At 36.9% G+C, this 19943-nt stretch overlaps 1 protein-coding gene across 1 annotated transcript in view; it reads left to right on the top strand.

Moving 5' to 3' along the window:
* UNC80 (unc-80 homolog, NALCN channel complex subunit) overlaps nt 1-19943 on the top strand; it is a 65611-nt gene that overhangs the window by 18637 nt on the left and 27031 nt on the right. Inside the window, exons 19-27 of the mRNA XM_053470747.1 lie at nt 3270-3520; nt 4626-4732; nt 5270-5366; nt 7760-7932; nt 9231-9443; nt 9962-10097; nt 15392-15525; nt 15940-16105; nt 19603-19700. Coding sequence (XP_053326722.1) covers nt 3270-3520; nt 4626-4732; nt 5270-5366; nt 7760-7932; nt 9231-9443; nt 9962-10097; nt 15392-15525; nt 15940-16105; nt 19603-19700 — 1375 coding nt within the window. The remainder of the gene's footprint in view (nt 1-3269; nt 3521-4625; nt 4733-5269; nt 5367-7759; nt 7933-9230; nt 9444-9961; nt 10098-15391; nt 15526-15939; nt 16106-19602; nt 19701-19943) is intronic.

The raw sequence follows: 19943 nt of genomic DNA, 5'->3' as shown, positions 1-19943 counted from the left end.
ACCTTTGTCAGTAAATTAACTAACAGTTTTGGACATGCATAACAGGTTTTTTGGGAGGACAATATGAAACTTTTTATTTACCTTCCATTTTACACTGAGTGTCCTTTTCATTGCAATTAAGTCAATGCATTTTACAAAGCTTCTTAGGCAAATCTATTCAGTAAAATGCCTTCGAGTGAGCATGCATCAGCAAGCCCACCCCTCATTAGTTTTTACTAATTTATTCCTTTTTTTTAGAAAAAAAATGAATGTAGTGATTTGGGTTTATTTTGCAAGTTATGGGTGAGGACATATGAGTTTATATTTAATTTGAATAATCTTGCTTGCACTTGCAAGGATTAACTAGACTGACTAGACTCAACTCCAGTTGGATGCACCTGCATGTTAATACTCAACTTCTTTGGAAAGAGAACCAAGGGTTCTAATTAACCTAAAAATAAGTAAATTACAGCCTATAGCTTTTTATCAATGTCAACTTTCTTTTGACTAGACTTAATATTATTTTAACAATATGTTCTACTTTGCAATGTTTTAACAAAAAAAAACCACCCTATTACCTATACATTTACTAGCAAAAGTAGGGCAATGCACGGCACCAAGGCTTTACTCTGAACTATCAATTCAGGAAGACAGGTTGTCATCAGAAACAAACATCCAGAGCTAAAAGGTATACTTTTTATGAAAAAAACAAAATGCACACTAAAGTCAGACTCGCTAGTTAGCAATTCAACTACCAGAGCAAATATGCTAACTGCTAAGATGGACCCAGGCAATAAGAGAGCATATGACAGCATAGAGTGCTGTAATTCCACATCTAAGCCAATGCATACTTGATAATATAAAGTGAAACAAGTCATTGCCACAGCAGAAGCTCATTAAATTCAATGTATAACAACTTGTAGAAAGAACTTTAATGTTTGCTGGTGTTTCTTTTCATTCATTTTGCCTGTGCATTTTGCCTGTGCATATATTTGTTTTGGTTTTGCAACTAATACCATTTATTATCTGGAACCACTAGTTTGGAGTTCACGTGACACTTAACTAGATCAAACAGTATTCAGGGCACACGAATGGTGCATTGAATCACTTAGTAAAAGCTGTTTGCTACATCTACCATAGTCTAGAATCCATGACCACTGTAGTGTTTCTTGTCGGCAGGGGAGGGCTGGCCCAGGGGGTAGGGCATCCCAGGCTGGTCCAAAACTCTTTTTCCTCGAGGCAGAAATGATGTAGGATCAGGTAACAAGATGTTATGTGACCTCACATTAAAAGAGAGGCTTGGAAAGAAGGTTCCGGCCAAGATAAAGGGGTAAGGGTGTGAGGAAGACAGTAAGAAGTGAGGGGGTGGGACAGTGTATGTATGTGGGTAAGTTAGAGTGCCTGTCCATGTGTAAATATGTGTATCTGTTAATATGAGTGTGTATGTGTGTGTTAGAGGCAGTATGTATGTGTAAGTGTGTGTGTGTGTGTGTGTGTTAATGGTGTATTAGTGTGAGTGTGTAAATATGTGTAAATATATGTGCCAGTGTATATATTAGTTTCTGGGAGGTCAAGAGGTTTTTGGGGTCAGAAGGTGCCAGCCCTCCCTTGCTAGTCAGGGAGTTGAATCACAGACCATGCATTGTCTATTAACAGTGCAAACCTGTTAGTGTTCATTGAATAAAGCCCCTGAAAACAGTGGAAATTAAAAAACAAATATATGTAAAACCAAATTTACATAAATGGTTTTATACATTCTCTATTATCATTCTTTCAAGAGGGCATTTTAGAAGAAGTGTGCATGTATAAAACACTTTGGGATGTAATCGCTTGAGAATGATATAGTTATAAGTTTGCAGCCAGGAAGCATGAATACGTCCAATTTGGAAACTTTGATCAAATCAGTATCTTGTATGTTCAATAAATTCAGTGCAATTTTAAACAACATGGCATAACACACATTTTCATGCAAAACCAGCTCTTATGATCTTCCATGGGAGAAGGTTTATAGGAGAGGGCAATAATTATTAAAAAACATTGACTGATCCTCCAGTCAACACGCAAAGAACCCAGGTTTTTTGGTTCTTGAAGGTATTGGTTTTTTTATTCTTTGTTTTTATCAGTTTGAATTTTCGTTGTTGCTTTTATATAGATGTGCCTCTCAACCTTCTCTTACCCTTGGTACTTATGAAAAGTTGTTCACAATTATTATAGTTAAAGCGCATTTGTCTTGTTGATTTATGTGTCAGGTTTATTAGATGGTACATAACGAAGGTTGCCATGTATGAAGGTTAATTATGGTGTAATGTTTGAAAAGTGATTTTATCACCATAGCGACCAATCGACGGATTGGTTGCTATGGTGACAAGAAGATATTTTATACATCATGCCCACTGTGTGCCTCATCCGTGATATTGCTTTGTTGTTGGAGTATTTGAGAATTGAACTTAAGAAACTCTGATCTGACACCTTACTGGTGCTCAGACAGAGATATCCATAACATGTATTATTATTGTATTTGTCACCCATCATCTGTTTGCTTATATGTGAAAGGTAATATGCATGCTTATTAATATTATAAATCCATGCCATTTTTGCCCAGAGCCATATCAATAGCTATGATCCTTTTCACTGTTTAATACAGGAGATTTTATAATATATATTATAAAAAAGCACAGAACGTGCAAATTCGCTCATTTGCAAGTTACTTTGCATACCCCCGCAAACAACAGACAGACTGCTGAGTTTGCAATCTGTTGAGTTAAGCCACAATTGTTCACTGATCAATCTATAATATATATATGTATATATATATATATATATATATATATATATATATATATATATATATATATATATATATATTGTTACCAAGGTGATGGACCCAGACCTTTGGCTGTGTAGCGGTTTTTAAGTCTACGCTTGATCACAGCTGGATGGCTAGGCTTGCAGACATGATCCTTTCTTATAGGGGTTTACATTGGCAGACTAGGGTTTGTTTACTAAAGAGGGAGTTGGCAGGAGAGTTGCGATTTCATTCCACTGACTTACTATACACTATGGAAGGCTAATCCTACTTAGCTCTGAAAATAGCATGGATGGCCTTGTATAAAGCAGATTTATATGAAGAGACACTTTCCATGATTGGGAAGCACAGCTCTTATGGAAACTATCCTGCAAACCGCCACTTTAGTGAGTGAAATCCATTGACATCCTTTGTTTAGAAACCCAAACATCTTTAAGTGATGTTCATAATACTGAATGCAAGTTTTCCTTTTCTCGTTTTACAGCAATGCAGAAAATCTTAACGTTCACCCTGATCTATCTCGCAGCGACGAGCAAATGCAAGGCGCGGGACTTGGCAGAAAAGATTTTTGGCGCAAGATGTTCAAATCCCAGAGTGCGGCCAGTGACACCAGTAGCCAATCAGAGCCAGACACTTCGGAATGCACTACTGCCCATTCTGGAAACACCAATGAAAGGAGATCACGATCCCGGTCACGCAGGATCTCACTCCGCAAAAAGCTTAAATTACCCTTGGGTGGGTACGGCTTATCTATGAAATGATCCGTAGCTATTTACGCTTGCACTGGAAAGATCATTCTGCCTAATGTGTAGCGCTCCATTTTAAGATATTCTTTAATGGGAATCTAGCAATAACTCTTTTGATAAAGTTATCAAGACCCATAATGTTGTCCCCTTTTCCTATAAAAAATAAACACAGACAATGCAGTCCACAAAGCGTTTGCTTGTCTTAGAGATCAAAAGTGCTGTTCCGAGTACTGAATTTAAAACTTTTAGAATTAAAAGGAGCATTAGAAACATCAGTCATAATACTTTTCATAAATTTACTGTAAACAATTGAGACAAAAGCAGGCACTGATACGATGTTGCCATAGAAACCAAAAAGGCTTCTTAAAAGCCGATTTCATTTTTTGTGATAAAACTTTCAGGAAATAATAAAAGGGATATAACTAAGTACAAAAGTTCAAAAGAGTGGGAATATTAGAACATAAGTAGAGGGTTAGATGCTCAGATGTAATGTAAGGAAGTTTTACTTTACTGAGAAATGGCACAGCCTCCATCAGAAGTGTTAGAGGCTAATACAGTGAGGGAATTTAAACAGGCATGGCATATCCTGAATCTAAAAGACAAGTCGTGGGGGCAAATGGTTCTTATCTGCCTTCACATTCTATGTTTCTATGACATTCTATGCTTTTATGACGTGAAAAAGCCTTAGTGGCCTACTTTTCAGAAACATATACGTCGGTAGGTTTTGGAATCTGCGCACTCTATTATGGCAACGATATAGGTCTCAGCAAATCATATTTGAAAAGAATTCTAGCTCGTGAACCAGCACACGCACATTCTAATGTTTTCCTGTAATTACCTACAAAACATGAAAGCCATGTTTCTTCATTTTTTTATATTTTAATCCCACTATGGTGTCAAATATGAGAACACTCTCTAAAGGAAGTATCTTCCCAGAAAAACAATATATCATTTGTGTGGGTGTCCTAAATGTGAAATATGGACATTTCTGTTGAACAAATACATAGCAAAGATGTTGGAATGACAGCGATCATCCTTAAAGGGGTCAAAAAATTGCCCTGTAATTTTCAAAATCTCCTAATGTTCTGTTCCAGGCAACTGGTTGAAACGTTCCTCCCTTTCTGGGCTGACGGATGGAGTTGAAGATTTTTTGGATATAAGTTCAGTCGATCGACTTTCATTCATCAGACAGAGCTCCAAGGTAGACAGACTGTTAAATATAATGTCTGAACACAAATCTTTCTAAGCAGATTTAAGTTATTCTTAACATGAAATTAATGCTAGGGGTGTCAAAAGCAATTGGGCAAATGGTTGGCTTCAATACAAAGACACCACACGTATATAAGTGTCCTCCAGAAGATAATCTGGTCCACAGCTATGGTTAGTTATTTGAGGCCTAAATGCATAACAACACATTTTCAGTCTGACAGGCACTCATAAAATCTCACAGACACTCAAAACAACACAGACAACTCAACATTTTCAAACATTCAACAATCAGTGATTGACACTCGCGCAAAAATGAATTTGTTCACAGACACTCTTACAGCTCTTGATATAACACTCTTGATATACTTTGCAGTACAAACCTCTACTCAAATAGTAGATCAACTCACAGATTAGTGAATAAGCCAAAGCAGTGTGTATAAAATGACCCATTTTGTAAGCACATTATTGGCTTTCTTCTGTAACGATTTGATATATTCACAAATGGATTCCTATTTCTCCTTGGCATCAGGTGAAGTTTACCAGTGCTGTAAAGCTGTCAGAAGCTGGACCAGGAACCGGACTGGAAAGCGGAAGAGATGAAGAAGAGAATTTTTTCAAGCGTCTTGGTAAATGGCGCTCAAGCAGAAGGAATACATCCAAGCTTCATCACACAGAAGAAAAAGATGGTTAGACATCAGGGTTCTCTTTTTCTGTTCCTTTGCAATTATTTCCCTTTTTCATTACTTTAACTCCATTTGCTGCTGAAGGGACTTGCAATGGATTTAGAAATAGTTCATTGCAACCCCCCTTATCAGCAAAAAAAATAATTATTCCGAACCTTTACCTTCCCATACTTCCTCTATCCGGCCCAGAAGGGACTTTTCATCCCTCCATCTTTTCTTGCTTATTTACTTGGTTTCTCATCCTGCATGCAACAATTTCAAATTGAAGAGGGAAAAAAAATATTGATTAAAAAAAAAAATTGTCCAAAAACGAGACTTTAGAGCATGTTTGAAATCCACAACGAAACTGAACCTCCTTTACATTTCACAGCATGAATCATTCCACTTCATCCTCCCAAGACACTAACAAGACCTAAATCCAAGACTAATTAAAATGGCATCATTAAATCCTTAATCATCAACAATTGATGAATCATCCATTTTATTCCCCATTTTTTTTTTACGTTTTACTAGAGTATATTTTGATTTACACTCCCCTAAAACATTTAATGAAATGAAAAAATCTCACCCAGATACCTTGTTTCAATTATCTATTTTCTTCTGTGTTTGCATGTTAGCATTTGCATAACCATTTCCAAACAAGACACTGTCCTTTTCCATCAGCACAAATAAACGTTACTAAGAATTGTGATTGGGTACCTCGGGCATATATAAATTACTCATGAGTTCCATAGAACTTTTAGGGTTAACAAAATAGAGCCCTTCTCCTAAAGTATTCAGAATAAATAATAAAACAGTATGATTCAAATCTGGGGGGGGGGATTATCCATTACTTACAATGTATACCTACCAAGAAGAGAAACTCTTAATTAGTACTACAAAGATTTGTTATCTAAAGTAAAGCATTTTGTGCTTTCCATTAATTACATTTTAATATGATTTTTCTTAAAAAGCACTGATATCTTTAGCGGGATCATAAGGGCAGATATGAATACCTGATTCCAAAATTATATAGTGAGAAACTGACTTTAGACAAGAATGCTTGTAAAATAAGTCAAAGTAATCACGTTACAGCTTTCTACTGGATCTATTGTGTTGAGCAACATGGCTTTTATTACCATAGCCACCAACTCAGCATATAACAATTTTGGATCAGCTGTGTTTGACATGGAGAGCTAAGCAGAAGACAATTGTGATGGAGCTGACCTCAGGACACTGCCTTTGGCTGCATTCCATCTCTGTCTCTCTGCCCATGTGGTGCTGTGCTTTGTGAATTATTGTAATCTGCTTTGCTTTGTTCTCCTAGCTTTTCTTTATCATGCCTTGCCATGTGCTGAGAATGAAAGGCACAGTATCTTTAGATACCATCAGGGTTGGGCGGCATTTTGAAACCCATCTCATGCAGGCTAATAATGTAATCACACATGATGAACGTGATGAGGGTTGCACCATGAGTTGGAATGCCAAATGTTGCCTATATTAAAGGTAGCCATAAATTGATTCCAAAATGCTGCGTCATAGGCTTCTTTCAGAATTCAACACATATGCGAACAGGTTACAGAATATTTAATGAAAAAAGAACCATGGCTGAATTCGAATTAGGATTATAAATGATGCATGACATAATAATTTCAAGTTTAGCTTCGTATACCATATATTTACACAGTTAATTATTTTAGAATTTGGTGAGGGACAGTTAATGGTTGGTGGATCCCAGAAGGTCCTCGTGAGCAAACATTTTCCAAATGTACTTTGTATAAGATCCAGCATTAGATGTTTTTAGTTAAGCAGTTGGTGTGTAATGAGTACAGAGAATTTACATAAAACTATTAATCAACAGAGTGGGTAAACCTAGTTATAGTTCTTTACCTGATGTAAAACTGCAGAAAATATATGTTAATGTTATGTAGCTTTGAACCAAACTGAAAGACGGATAACGCACTGATTTACTGAAGATATTCCACACACTATTAATGATACTCAGTCAAGGGTATACAGGTTCTCGTCTGTGCGTAAAGTGTTTAATTGTTAATTTGTTCTACTGATAAATCAAATTTTTTAGGATGTCTGTAAGTAAACTGATGTTCTAGATCCCCACTTTCTTGAATGGTAACTGCTAACTTTTAAAGTGTGTGGAATACCTTTAATGATCATCGTCTGTGTTCTACATAGTTTGCTGGGTGTTGTGGGTGATGCCACCATATGCGCTAAGCTTCAGATCACGCATAAGTCTAGAGAGCTGGGCAGTCTAATATGATGGCATTCTGCAATGGCTGTTTTATTTGTGAGATCTTGTGTCTTCCCCTTCCCTCTTTTTTCCATATCTGCCTTCTTAGGGTGTCAAAACTTTGATGACAATATGACATCCAACCAGGAGGCTGGGAAAAGTAAAAATGTAGTCAACTTGGGCGCCATAAGGCAAGGAATGAAACGCTTCCAGTTTCTTTTGAATTGCTGTGAGCCAGGAACCATACCTGATGCTTCAATATTGGCAGCAGCTCTAGATTTGGTAAGTCAACTTGGTAATTCCAGATGTGAACAGGAAAACATGTAACGCTTTCTCCATTACGTAGAGTTGAGAATCCTCTGCTCTTTTTGGGAATTTTTCTAAATTTGCATTCTTATTCATGTTCTGCATCTTTACTCCTCTATGTATAGCAAATGGCAGGTTCTTTCTCCCATATTTCTTGCCTTATATTATCCAAATTCAGGCAAGAAACATGTAAGTCACTCTCTAGATGTAGCCATCACGTCAACTAAGTAAAAATAACTAACACAAGTGGAATCTGTTTTGATTGCATAAAAACAACATTGTTGCCACCATTGGTTTTATGCATTCTGACTAGTACATCCCATACTCTTTTTTTGTTTTTTTTGCATCCCATTTTAAGACATTAAACATAATAACATAATTCATATATAATGCATATGACAACATAATCGCCCACTTGCCGTATGTTTCCAGAATCAATTATCATCTTATGCTTTGCAATCACATTGTGACTATTTTATGGTTATTTTATATTTAGCTTTTTTCCAATGTTATCCTTAATTTTGGAGTTATGATCCTGTCTGATATAGCCATCTGTGCACATAATTGTTTTAAAGTATGTAAGCAGTGGTAATGGCAATATGTGGTTCTTTACAGCTTTGCATCGCCCATTCTTCTCCATTTGTGGTGTGTCTCTGTGTCCTGTGATTCCATCTCTATCCATTCTATTCTTATATCTCCATTGCTTCACTTGCCTCTTCTACAGGTGTCAGGTAAGAAAACATTGTGTACGAAATATTAGAAGGACCATTTGCCCATAGCCCTTGTTTTAAGCCCTATACTGTACTGTAGAACGCCATCGCATAGACTGTCTCTAAATTTCCCAGTAAACCTTTTCTCAGTCATTCAAGCTTTTCAACAGTATATATTGATTTTTTTTTTATTATTTTCAATTAATTTATATTTAGTAAGAACTGATGAATGTTTTCTGTAATTATCCAGCAGGATTTCATCTCCCTGACTTCATTACATACAGCTAAGATGGTCCTGTATAAATCATACCCAAATCAAGTTACCTTGTTGATGGAACTATGGTTTATGAAGGGCCAGCTCAGCTACTGTTGCAGAAAACTTTGCATTTATAATACATAGTGAATTCACAAAGTTGAAACTACATCTCTCCTGACAACATCTACTTTAGTGAATAAACCCTATTGTCAAATGAGATAGACCTGCAGTAGTGAGCTGCGAATTGCTAACATACTGATATAAAATTACTTTTTTTGTCTATTAATCCCCAAACCTTTCAATATTAGGAAGCTCCTGTGGTGGCCAGAGCTGCACTCTTCCTGGAGTGTGCCCGTTTTGTACATCGTTGTAATCGGGGAAACTGGCCAGAGTGGATGAAGGGACATCATGTGAACATTGCCAAAAAGGGCTTGTCACGAGGTCGCTCCCCAATAGTCGGCAACAAACGCAACCAGAAGTTGCAATGGAACGCTGCCAAGCTCTTCTACCAGTGGGGAGATGTGAGTTACCGAACTTATATCTTATCAGGAAGAACATACTTAAGTTCTGTAGTCTCTCTTGGGCAGCTCTGTTAGTAAGTCTGTAATCCCTTTTTCTTCACATGGTCCCTGTATCTCGAGAATTGGGTCAGTGGGCTGCAGGGCTGTACAGTGGATGAAGATGAAGGCCAAGGAACAATGTGATATAATAGCCATAAACTCTTTTATATATATAGGGTTGCCAGTTGGCATGTTATCTGTGCTTGTCTTGGGAGTCCCTTACTTGATTGGGAAATCGATTTGTGTCCAAAAGTGCATAGCCATACATCTATGATAGATTAGTTATTTCCAGAAAATAATTCTCTTAATGGTTTACCCTATGTTATTCTGTTTAAAAATAGAATCTACCCAGATGAGCTCTGGCAGGGAAGTTTGACAAGTGATTGCTATATGTACAACTACATTAAAAAAGTAATTTAGTAACTTGGATGAATACCCCTTTGCATGATTAAGAGGCACGTAACATGCTTGTATTTCAGGTGATAGGCGCCCGTTTAAATGAGGTTTGCCACAGCGAGAGTGAAAGTCCAGCCAACCTGCTGGGACTTATCTATGATGAAGAAACCAAGAGGCGTCTGAGGAAGGAGGATGAGGAAGAAGACTTTTTAGATGACAGTAAGGAGACTCCCTTTACTACAAGAAACCCTGCTTGTAAGGAACTCTGCTTTAGGAGCACTCTATTTCTACTTTCTATTTCTCTTGATGGTTCTTGCTTGGATTTTTTAAAGGCAGGTTTATCACCTGATCCTTATTTCTCTGATCAGATTATGCCAACCATGGTTTTATGCATTTGGTCAGGAAATGAGAAACATACATCTGTACTTCCTCGGTGGAATAAATGTACAGTGTACTTCTCCTGACCTGGTTCTAAAGCCTGGTATGGTTAGATCGTATCATGTGATCTGGAGCCAGGTGGCAATCCTTCTCACAGGCTGTATGCACAGAACTCCATTCTATTTGCATGTGCCTTTGGAAGACAGAGTAACAGAGACGGCCCCAGAGCGTACCCTTGGGCGCCAGATTCTGTGTTCAAGTTCAACCAGTATTAAAATAAAGTACATCAACGCTATCTCAATAATAGATAGAATACTAGCTATCTCAATAATTGTTAATTGATTGGCCTTCCAGGCAATACACTAGTTTAATGAACAATGTTGTAACAGGCTTGTTGGTGATCTGTGCCTCCTGATTGTTAAAGGAAAAGAAATGGACTAAATTTATTTTGTGCTTCTCTTAGGTCCAAACTGGAGTCAAATTGAACCTATTTGGTTGACATGTTATCCCTCCCTCTGCAAGTTAGCTGTAGTTCAAATTCAAACGCAGTTCCAAATATCCCTTTAATATAAATCGCATACAACCGGTAAATTAAGGAATACAGATCTCAAATATCAGAAAAAAAAATAGAACTGGATTTATCGAGTCCACCCCAAACGCATTACACAGATACATTCTTCTAAGATGTTAGCGATCTTAAAATTTTCATATTCCAAAGAATAAAATTTGGATTCTCTTTAATTAATCATAGCTCCCTCGTCCTCAAAACTGAGGTGCAGCATCTGTTTGTGTCCAGACGGGTCTGTGCTGTGTGCCTTATTGCTCTGTGGAAAATATTATGTTATCTGTCCTTAAGGCTTCTTTCTGTGCAGTCTGTCTCCATATATTGTCAAGATATTATTCATTAGGACTGTGTTACCAAATCTCTAAATTATAAAACACGTCAAGGAAACGTCTATCGGAAACACATTCTAATTCATACCAAACTGCACAGCTATAAATAATATCTTGGCCATATATTTTCCTTGGCTAGAAAATGATTCACGTTTGAACGTTTTCTACATGGTATTGGATTTTAGAAACTACAGCTGAAGCAAAGTGAAGAATAAATGATTTTTGCATACTTTAACTGGCAAAATAATAGTTTAATAAAGGTTTCCCGAGAGATTTGTACAATCCAGATGTTTTAGAAAAAGAAAAGTGGTTGACCAACCTTCAGCTCTATTTCTACTCCCCCTTCTCCTGCTGGCTGTATGCGACATTACCGCGATGTGGCTAGCCATGTATAGGGGATGTCATCACTGTGTCATTGATGTCATTTATGTCTGATGTCATTAGCAGAAGAACATAGAGGAATTAATTTCAAATAGCTTTATAAAATACGTAGTGCATAGTCTATATATATATATATATATATATATATATATATATATATATATATATATATATACTATAGACACAAGGACACGTTTACCTTCCAGGAGACCTTAAACACATAAATAGGGTTACATTTAAGCCTTTATACTTCTGCAGAACCCCTAAAAACATGACATAAAATAAAAAGGTGCCCCCCCCCTCCCCAAAGTACATTGATAATTATTGATGTGATAATGATTACCAGCCATGGAGAAGATTATAACTAAAATCATAGTTACAACGTACAAATCAAGCTGAAATAGACAGGTACATCTTGTACATGAAAATATTAATACCATTCATACCTTTCAATGTGCTCTTTCTTTTAAAAACAATTAACACATTTCCAAGTAAAGGCATCATTGGAAACATAATTCCCAGTACCGCTGAATACCTAAACCCTTCCTAGAAATAATATGTAGTTTTGTTGCTGGGAACACTTATGATTCGACACAAAACCTGGTGATGAGAGGTTGTTGTCACAGAAACCAACATGATTCAATATCTGGAAGAAATGACACATCCGCAAGAGTTTATTTCATGTTAATATTTCGTTGGTGGAGCAGTATGTTCATAACATTTCTGTCCACAAACATCTGGTTTGTGCAAATTCCTCAAATAATAAAGGTGTCTTTTTGCACAAAGGATTTGCCGGTACAAAGAAATTTTGCTCAGGTTAAAGTTATTATCTTAGGCTGATTATGTTGTCTTTGTCAAAGCTTTAATTGTATTTATCATGTTTATGTTACAATATATTCTTAAGGCCAGAAGTGCAACCAGAGCCCTTTCCTCCAAATAGTCATATAATATATGTTTAATTTTAAGGAAGCGCATAAATGCTAGTGCTAATGTCTGAAAAACGCAATTTTCAACGATTCAATAGATTTGTAATAGCAAAGGCATCGCATTTTATAAAATCACATGGAGTAGGCAACACAAAGTTCAAATATTGTGACTTATTTATGGTCATGCACATAACGTGAAGTCCAGTGATCATAACCAAGAATATGTATATTGCAGACGGTAATAGATCTTGTATGGATTTGGATTCTCTTATTAGGAGATTTCACATTTGTTTTCTCCCGTTGAGTTCTGGTTGCATTAGTCTGGGCTAATAACATGGCTTTCCCCCTATCTAGCCATAGAACAACGCATGCATCTGATGTAGGTTATGATGTCATCTGAGCATGAACATAACCTGTAACATGTTGAGAAACCACCATATGATCAGATTAGGGAATCAACAACACCATACGTTCTCTTCCTAATCCAAAAACCATTACAAAGTAGTTCTTTAAATGTGAAGTCAGCAGTTATGCCATAGGCTTTAAATCAACATAGTTTTTTTGTAACAGCTATCTATTTGTGTTACTAAAAGGGCAATTTTATGTGATTTAGATTAGATGAAATTAAATTAATTGTCCCTGTTACGTAATTTTTTAAGTGCGTCCAAACGTTTTTATTTAATGTACATGAGCACCAGTTGTTTAAGGGATATATATGTACTGGTACCTGAGATCTTTTTGAATGAGCTGAATTCAAGGCTCGTTAAATCTACACTTATTCTGTGAAGCGATTCGCCAGATACCTTAACCAAATGGCTGTAGTATTGGCACTCATGAGTCACCTACTTTAAAGTAGGGATATCACCCATGACATGCTGGTAGCAAAAACACTAATTGGGAGGCTCAGGAATCATTAGATTATCCATCTATAGCATAAATGAGTCTGTTCCAGACTGTGTGACTCATATTCTGGCACTTCATCCGAGTTTGGGCCAAAAAGTCAATATTTTACACCAAAAAACTGTTCACTTTATGGAAAACATAAACTGTAACTCCATCTTGTTAAGGGATCAGGCAATATTATCTCTTATTAACAACATATATTTATCCTGGTGAAGACATGATATAATTGTAGATGGTGAGTTTTCTTAATAATGAGTTGTGGTTTCTCAACATGTCCAAAGTGCAAGGGTACACCCACATCACTGTGCAATATCATGACCCCCAAATTTTACCTTTTATTAAAAAGATGTTTATTCTATATGTATGTGTATATATACAGTATAATATATATATATATATATATATATATATATATATATATATATATATATATACACAAGTAGAAAATGCATACCCATAATTGCACAGCATGTGGGTCCCATTGCACATGGAATTAAATAACTTTTGGTAAATGTTCGATGTTTGCAAAACCATTTTTCTTACTTGCTGTGTTTCTACTTAGTGGACTGGATTATTTATCTGTGAAAAGTAGCCTTTGCAAATATACATATAAATAATTTCTTGAACATGTTCAAATGCATTCATTTACAAAGCCACGGATAATGCAGAGATGGGGAAAATGTATTTCTAAATTCTAAAGCAATCATGACATCATGAATCAGACCTCATATGTAAATGAATTTGCATATTTACCCATCCTAAATAATCCAGCCCAGCATTTGGTTTTGCTATTTACTTTAGTTTCTTACATATTCTCCATATTTCCTCTTCTTTTCAGATTTGCGGCTCTCCACATATCTGAAGCCCACACTCCTTTTCCCACTTTAATTTTTCACAGAAGATGTTAATCAGTCTTGCATAGCATTATATTACCTGTGATAAAGTACACAATGCTTTTATCTCCAGAATATAATCTATGTTCTACTGGGAGAGTCTGAGAATTTTTTTTTTAATAAAATAAATTAAAAAAAAAAAAAAAAAAAACATGATTAATTCCCAGGTAATAAAATTCTATTCTAAGACAATCTGTAATTAAAGCACCAAAGCGGGTGAGAGACTTTCATCAAGTCTTTATAAAGAAGAAGATGCTAATTTAGCTCTTTGCATGTGAAATTCTTTTAAAGGGAAAACAAAAAATGCAATTGTCTCCATTATGAAAGAACATTTTGTAACTTTAACAAACACGTTTTAATTATGTGTTGATGTAATTAAGTTGACGTGTTATTTTAGCAGACTGAGGGAAACTATTTTCAGTTGTACTGATGATTTAGAACATTTACAGAAAAATGTTGAGACACAGTCCGGCTGTTAGGAGAGCGCAAACAGAAAATGACTTCCCTCAGCCTCAACGTTCAAGACACTTTCGTTATTGAGGTAGACATTCTGATTTTACCTTCTCACTATCTGTCATGGTGGAGAAACTTGTATTTACTGCAACTTCCCTCTACAGCAAGAACAGGCTAAATCAATCCTTTGCACCTACCTCACGTACGTCACATTGGACAGGAAGGGAAGGAAAGACAGATACCCTCACCATGCCAGCGATCACGTGTCATTGATTTCTGGATTTATTCTGTCACTGAACATGAACATTGTGTACAAGAATTGCCCCAGAACAAATTAAAATACATAATGGCACAGCTTTCCAGAACATAATATAAAACAGGCAGAGACAAACCATTAAATTCCAAACAAGGTTTAGGCATTTGTGCAGAAACTAGGACCTTCCATGATCCAGATTCAGTTCTTTCAGATACTATTTTCCTTAACACGCTACAAGCAGCAGTTTTAAAATGTAGGAGGGAATTCTTGTACAAAGGATCTCATGAATTCCATTACTTTGCACCTCTATGACTACTGATCTCTGACCCCTGGTGTTGGGTGTCTGGTTTTTGTCACTCGCACGCTGGTTCTTCTCCTTACCAGGTCTGAGTATGCTCTGCTCTCCTTACCCAGACTCTCAATTTATAGGTTCCGTAAACCCAACCAAATGTGGCTGTCCATTTGCCCTGAAGATGTCAGCATGTCAGCTGCTCTTGGAAATCACCACCTTTTTACGTGAAACATTCCCATGCCTGCCAAGGCCCCGAGCCGAACCTCTTGCGGTATGTTTTGGCGTTAATCTCAAACTGTTCATTGTTCAAACTTTCAGGTATACATTTATTTGTATTTTAGGTAAATGTTAATTGTGTTAGGACTGAGTCACCTTGATTCATTATATTCAAAGTGGAAGATCAAAAAGTTCTGAGACGATGAAGTTGGTTATTATCTCCCAGATAGTCTAAACATCCCAACATACCTATCCAGATGTTGACGCAATGGAGTTTTAGAACAACCTTAGTGCTAAATAATATAGCCTACATCATAACTCAATATAGGTGATTGGTTTTCATGGATCTACAGCTGGGGTGTCACCTTTTATTAATTAACTAATTGTACTTATTCTGGATAAATGATTATGTAATATATCACCTAATATATTGCTAGATATCAAATTGGTGATCTAATCCCTATTCCAGGATCTGGAAACATGCCGTCTGCGACTGGACCCAGAGATGGACCGACATAGATACGAGAGGAAGATCAGCTTTGCTGGGATCTTGGATGAAAATGAAGATTCCAAAGACTCTCTACACAGCAGCAGCCACACTCTAAAGTCGGACACAGGCTATGAGGAGAAGAAAGGTAGGGAGTTCCTGGACCATAGCATTATTGTTCAATGTGACTTAGGCTATTGGTAAGGTGACATCATGTTTTTTGTGAGATGCATATTCACAGCTTGGCTGGTATATAGTATATTACAATAACCGCTCCAGCCCATCTTCACTGAACCATGGAAGGCACTGAGAAAGGGATTGTCGTTTATATGTTGTCCGCATTACCGTTGCTTAAGGTTGAGCCTTCTGGGTTCAGTTAGCCAAATGAGCATTTGTTCTAGGTAAATGAATCCAGTATGTATTAAATAGGAACTTTATGTAACCGGCTCATGGATGTGAGCACTGGGCCATTTACCCAATGCAGACAGCTCCTGATAGTATAATATTCAACAGGCTTTTTTGATATATTTTGTGTGGTATATTGGGCTTGATGACTGAATCTCATTTTGGAAGGATCTCTTGATTGTTCCGATAATGTTTAATAATGGTTTGGCTGGAATTGTTAATGCAAGGTAATTGCTTCCCAATTTAGTGCCGTAAACAAAAATGGAAAAAGAATTGCATCCCAGTAACGCTACAAATACAAAAGCCGGGCTGTCATATATTTGTGAGAACATTAGTCTATAACAATGTCAATCACACTTCATGGAGCCCCATATACTATTGCAAAATTCTGGGTAATGTTTTCTCTGCTAATGCATATTTATCAAACTTGAGATTTCCTGTCCCGCTGTGAATAGTAATGTGTATAAAAGTATTTAACAGAGTGGGGTTAAGCTTTCTGCAGTGACAGAAGGCTTCCCACAGTCTCCATCGCTTTTTCAATCAGCTACAGTGTTAGGCATCCTTGGGATTCATACACAAAGAAACCTCTCTGGCCTCCACATTCTGTGTACGTCCGATTCTAAATAACGCTGGGACTGAGATAATAGCGCACATAACCTGTCCACTTCTAACCTCAAATAACCATTGCCTGGGCCGTGTTTGGTGATCATAAACCCAAACACAAAGGGGTTCCTTTACTTTTCTTCCTGGTACCAGAAGAGTTAATCAGGGTATCATCCGGTACATACAGTAGAAATGTTCTAAGATCGGAGGTCAGAGTGTGTACCGTACATACCAATCTGTTCCTTGTGCCATATTTTGTCAGTTTTTTCGGTGAGTGGTGTAATTTATTTAATTTATTTTTGGATGTCGTCTTCCAGAAAGCCCTGGTTTTTTTTTTGGGGGGGGGACATTTTTTTTTTCTGTGTATCATTTTGTGATATGTGTGATGAAGGCTGAATATGTAAACTTTTTAAAGCTGGATAATGTAACTGTAGATTCCCCAAGATATCCTTTTTTACGTCATGGTTTTCAGAATTGTAATGTCATTCAACTTTAGAACTTTACTAGTTCCTCCGTTCCAGTATAATAAAAAGTTTACTCTGCAGTTGACAATTACACATAGTTTATGCCACACATTCTTTGTTCCTTTGATCAAACTCTTTCTTGTATTTGGATCAGAGTCTTTCAGTAGTGTTTGGTGGCTATGCAAGTAGATAATCAGACTTAATTAGAATATAGAATATAATAACTTTTCATAAGAAACACAAAGTTTGTGTGTGTTTTTATTTGCTGAAGAAGAATTATTATTTTTTTTTAATCGATAGCTATATCTATGGATATCTAAAGAGTTTGGTGAAAGGATAACAGTGGTATAAACAACAATATGATATACTGTTTGTGTTTTTTTTTTTCCTTTTTTTATTTCTTTTTATAAAGAAGGAGAACCAATTCAAATGCTATGAATGATGCAGACCAAAGGCTTACCCTGTACCCAGTTACGCCTTGGTTCTTGTATACTCAACCCGTTTAAATGCCCTTTGACCTATTCTACCACTCCACCGCATGTTCTGGCAGTTAATATGTTAATATCAACTTTCTGACGGATATGGGAAACTGTATATCTAGTTGGAGCTCTATCCAGTCCACTAGACTTTAAGGAAAAGAATTGGCTTATTTCTCATCCCATAATATAATGTATTCTGGAGCTTGAATTATCCACCAATTGAAAACTGGAAGAGATTGGATCCTACTTTTCTTTTTACATCCATGCCCTACAATCCTTTAAAGTGACAATATGGTACAAAATCAGACGCAGGACAAATATCTGAAGATTCCATATCTGGAAGCATCATAAGTAATGAAAGCTTGCAGAGAGGCAGATACTTATTGTGCAGTCTTGTTCATATCCTTGATTAAACTTGCTCAATTGGCAAAAAAAAAAAAATAGAATTAGGTCCAGTTCAAAAAAAAAAGAACTTTGCACAAATAAGAGAAAATTGGTAAACATTTAAAAGGAGGGAAAATTCCTCTTTTGTTCTTTCAATGCAGTTCCCAGCAGGAAGATCAGGATAGGAGGCTCCCGCCTGCTCCAGATTAAAGGAACCCGCAGTTTCCGGGTGAAGAAAGGGGGCTCCCTGTCCAGCATTCGCCGGGCCGGCAGCCTAAAGAGCACCAAACTAACACGGCAGGACTCAGGGTCCGAGAATGAGGACATCCAGCTGTCACAGAGCAGGGACACTGTTACTGACATAGGTAACCCGGAGGAGAGGCTCCAAAGGGAAAACATAGCAGACATACTTACTAATAGAGGTATCTACAACCAGCTTGTACAAACAGTAGCAATAGCCACTCTGAAAAATCTTTTGCCACCATTAGGACTAATATTCAGGCAACCAGATGTACTGGAAAGGGCTGATCAGCTGTTTGGCACTGAAACTGCAGTTGCTGATAATCAAGACAATGGGTGAATTTGGAATATATAATATATTGACCTTGGATGCATAATTCTATTTTGAAGAGTCTATTGGAATTTATTTTTTGTAAGAACTGAAAAGAAATTAGGTCTATTAGTACAAAAAGTGTCTTTGCAAGCAGAAATGCCAACAAATCTTCCATGTGTTATTGATATGTACCATCTATTTAATTTTGCAAAGCATTGTGCTTCCAATGTCAACTTTTGGTCTAATACGACCCCCACCCATTGCCAGGAGCAAGATTTTCTGTGGCCATAACAGCCTTTAATTTTGACTCACAATTCCATTATCATAATTCAAGAGCATAGTGTGAAATCTTTGAGGACACAATATTCTTCCCTCAAAGACTGTAAAACAAAGCATCATAGAAACTTTATTCTGTTTTTATAGTTTAATGATAGTCTGATGATGATAGTAAAAAATCCCAAATGTGTTTGTTTAGCCCTAAAGCTCTATAACTGCAGATCAGTCAAATGGTTTGCAGCATCTTGAAGATGCAGGGAATTCGTTCTCCACTTTTGTCCCAATCCCTTTGAGGGACATGTGACCATGTGCTTGTTGTCGCCAACCCAGCTGGTAGTCAGAGGGAATGGGAGTGGGGGATAAGCTTTGTGTTGTGTTGTGAAATCATCTGTGCATGGCTGTGCAAGGTGTGATCATGGTGCTGTCAAGCCAAAAAAGACCAAGTAACCTTATGGCTTCTTTGATGTTTGTCTCTGAGAAGAAGGGAGTCCTTGGAGCACTAGTGAACCAAGTATTGAGCCAGAGGGAAGCAACATTGGCACAGAGGAAAGCTACCATCGTAACATGTCCTGGCTGCATGTGAGTAGTATGCAAGAAAACGACTTACAGCTGAAAAAGATTTCCATCGTGTACCCGCAAACCAAGGCCACCATCAATATGATGCAAAGGCTCAACAGGGATATATGCATCTTCATCAAATCCCATTAAATAATGTATTTACAGTGTAAAGTACATTCTACAAAAAATGGGGATCATTTGGGTATATTCATCTAACTTGTTATATCGAAATGCTATGAAACACAACCAAATGGCCAATACAAA

Source organism: Spea bombifrons, chromosome 7 (genome assembly GCF_027358695.1).
Source record: "Spea bombifrons isolate aSpeBom1 chromosome 7, aSpeBom1.2.pri, whole genome shotgun sequence".
In the NCBI taxonomy this organism is placed as follows: domain Eukaryota; kingdom Metazoa; phylum Chordata; class Amphibia; order Anura; family Pelobatidae; genus Spea; species Spea bombifrons.
This window is presented reverse-complemented; position numbering and strand designations above follow the sequence as displayed.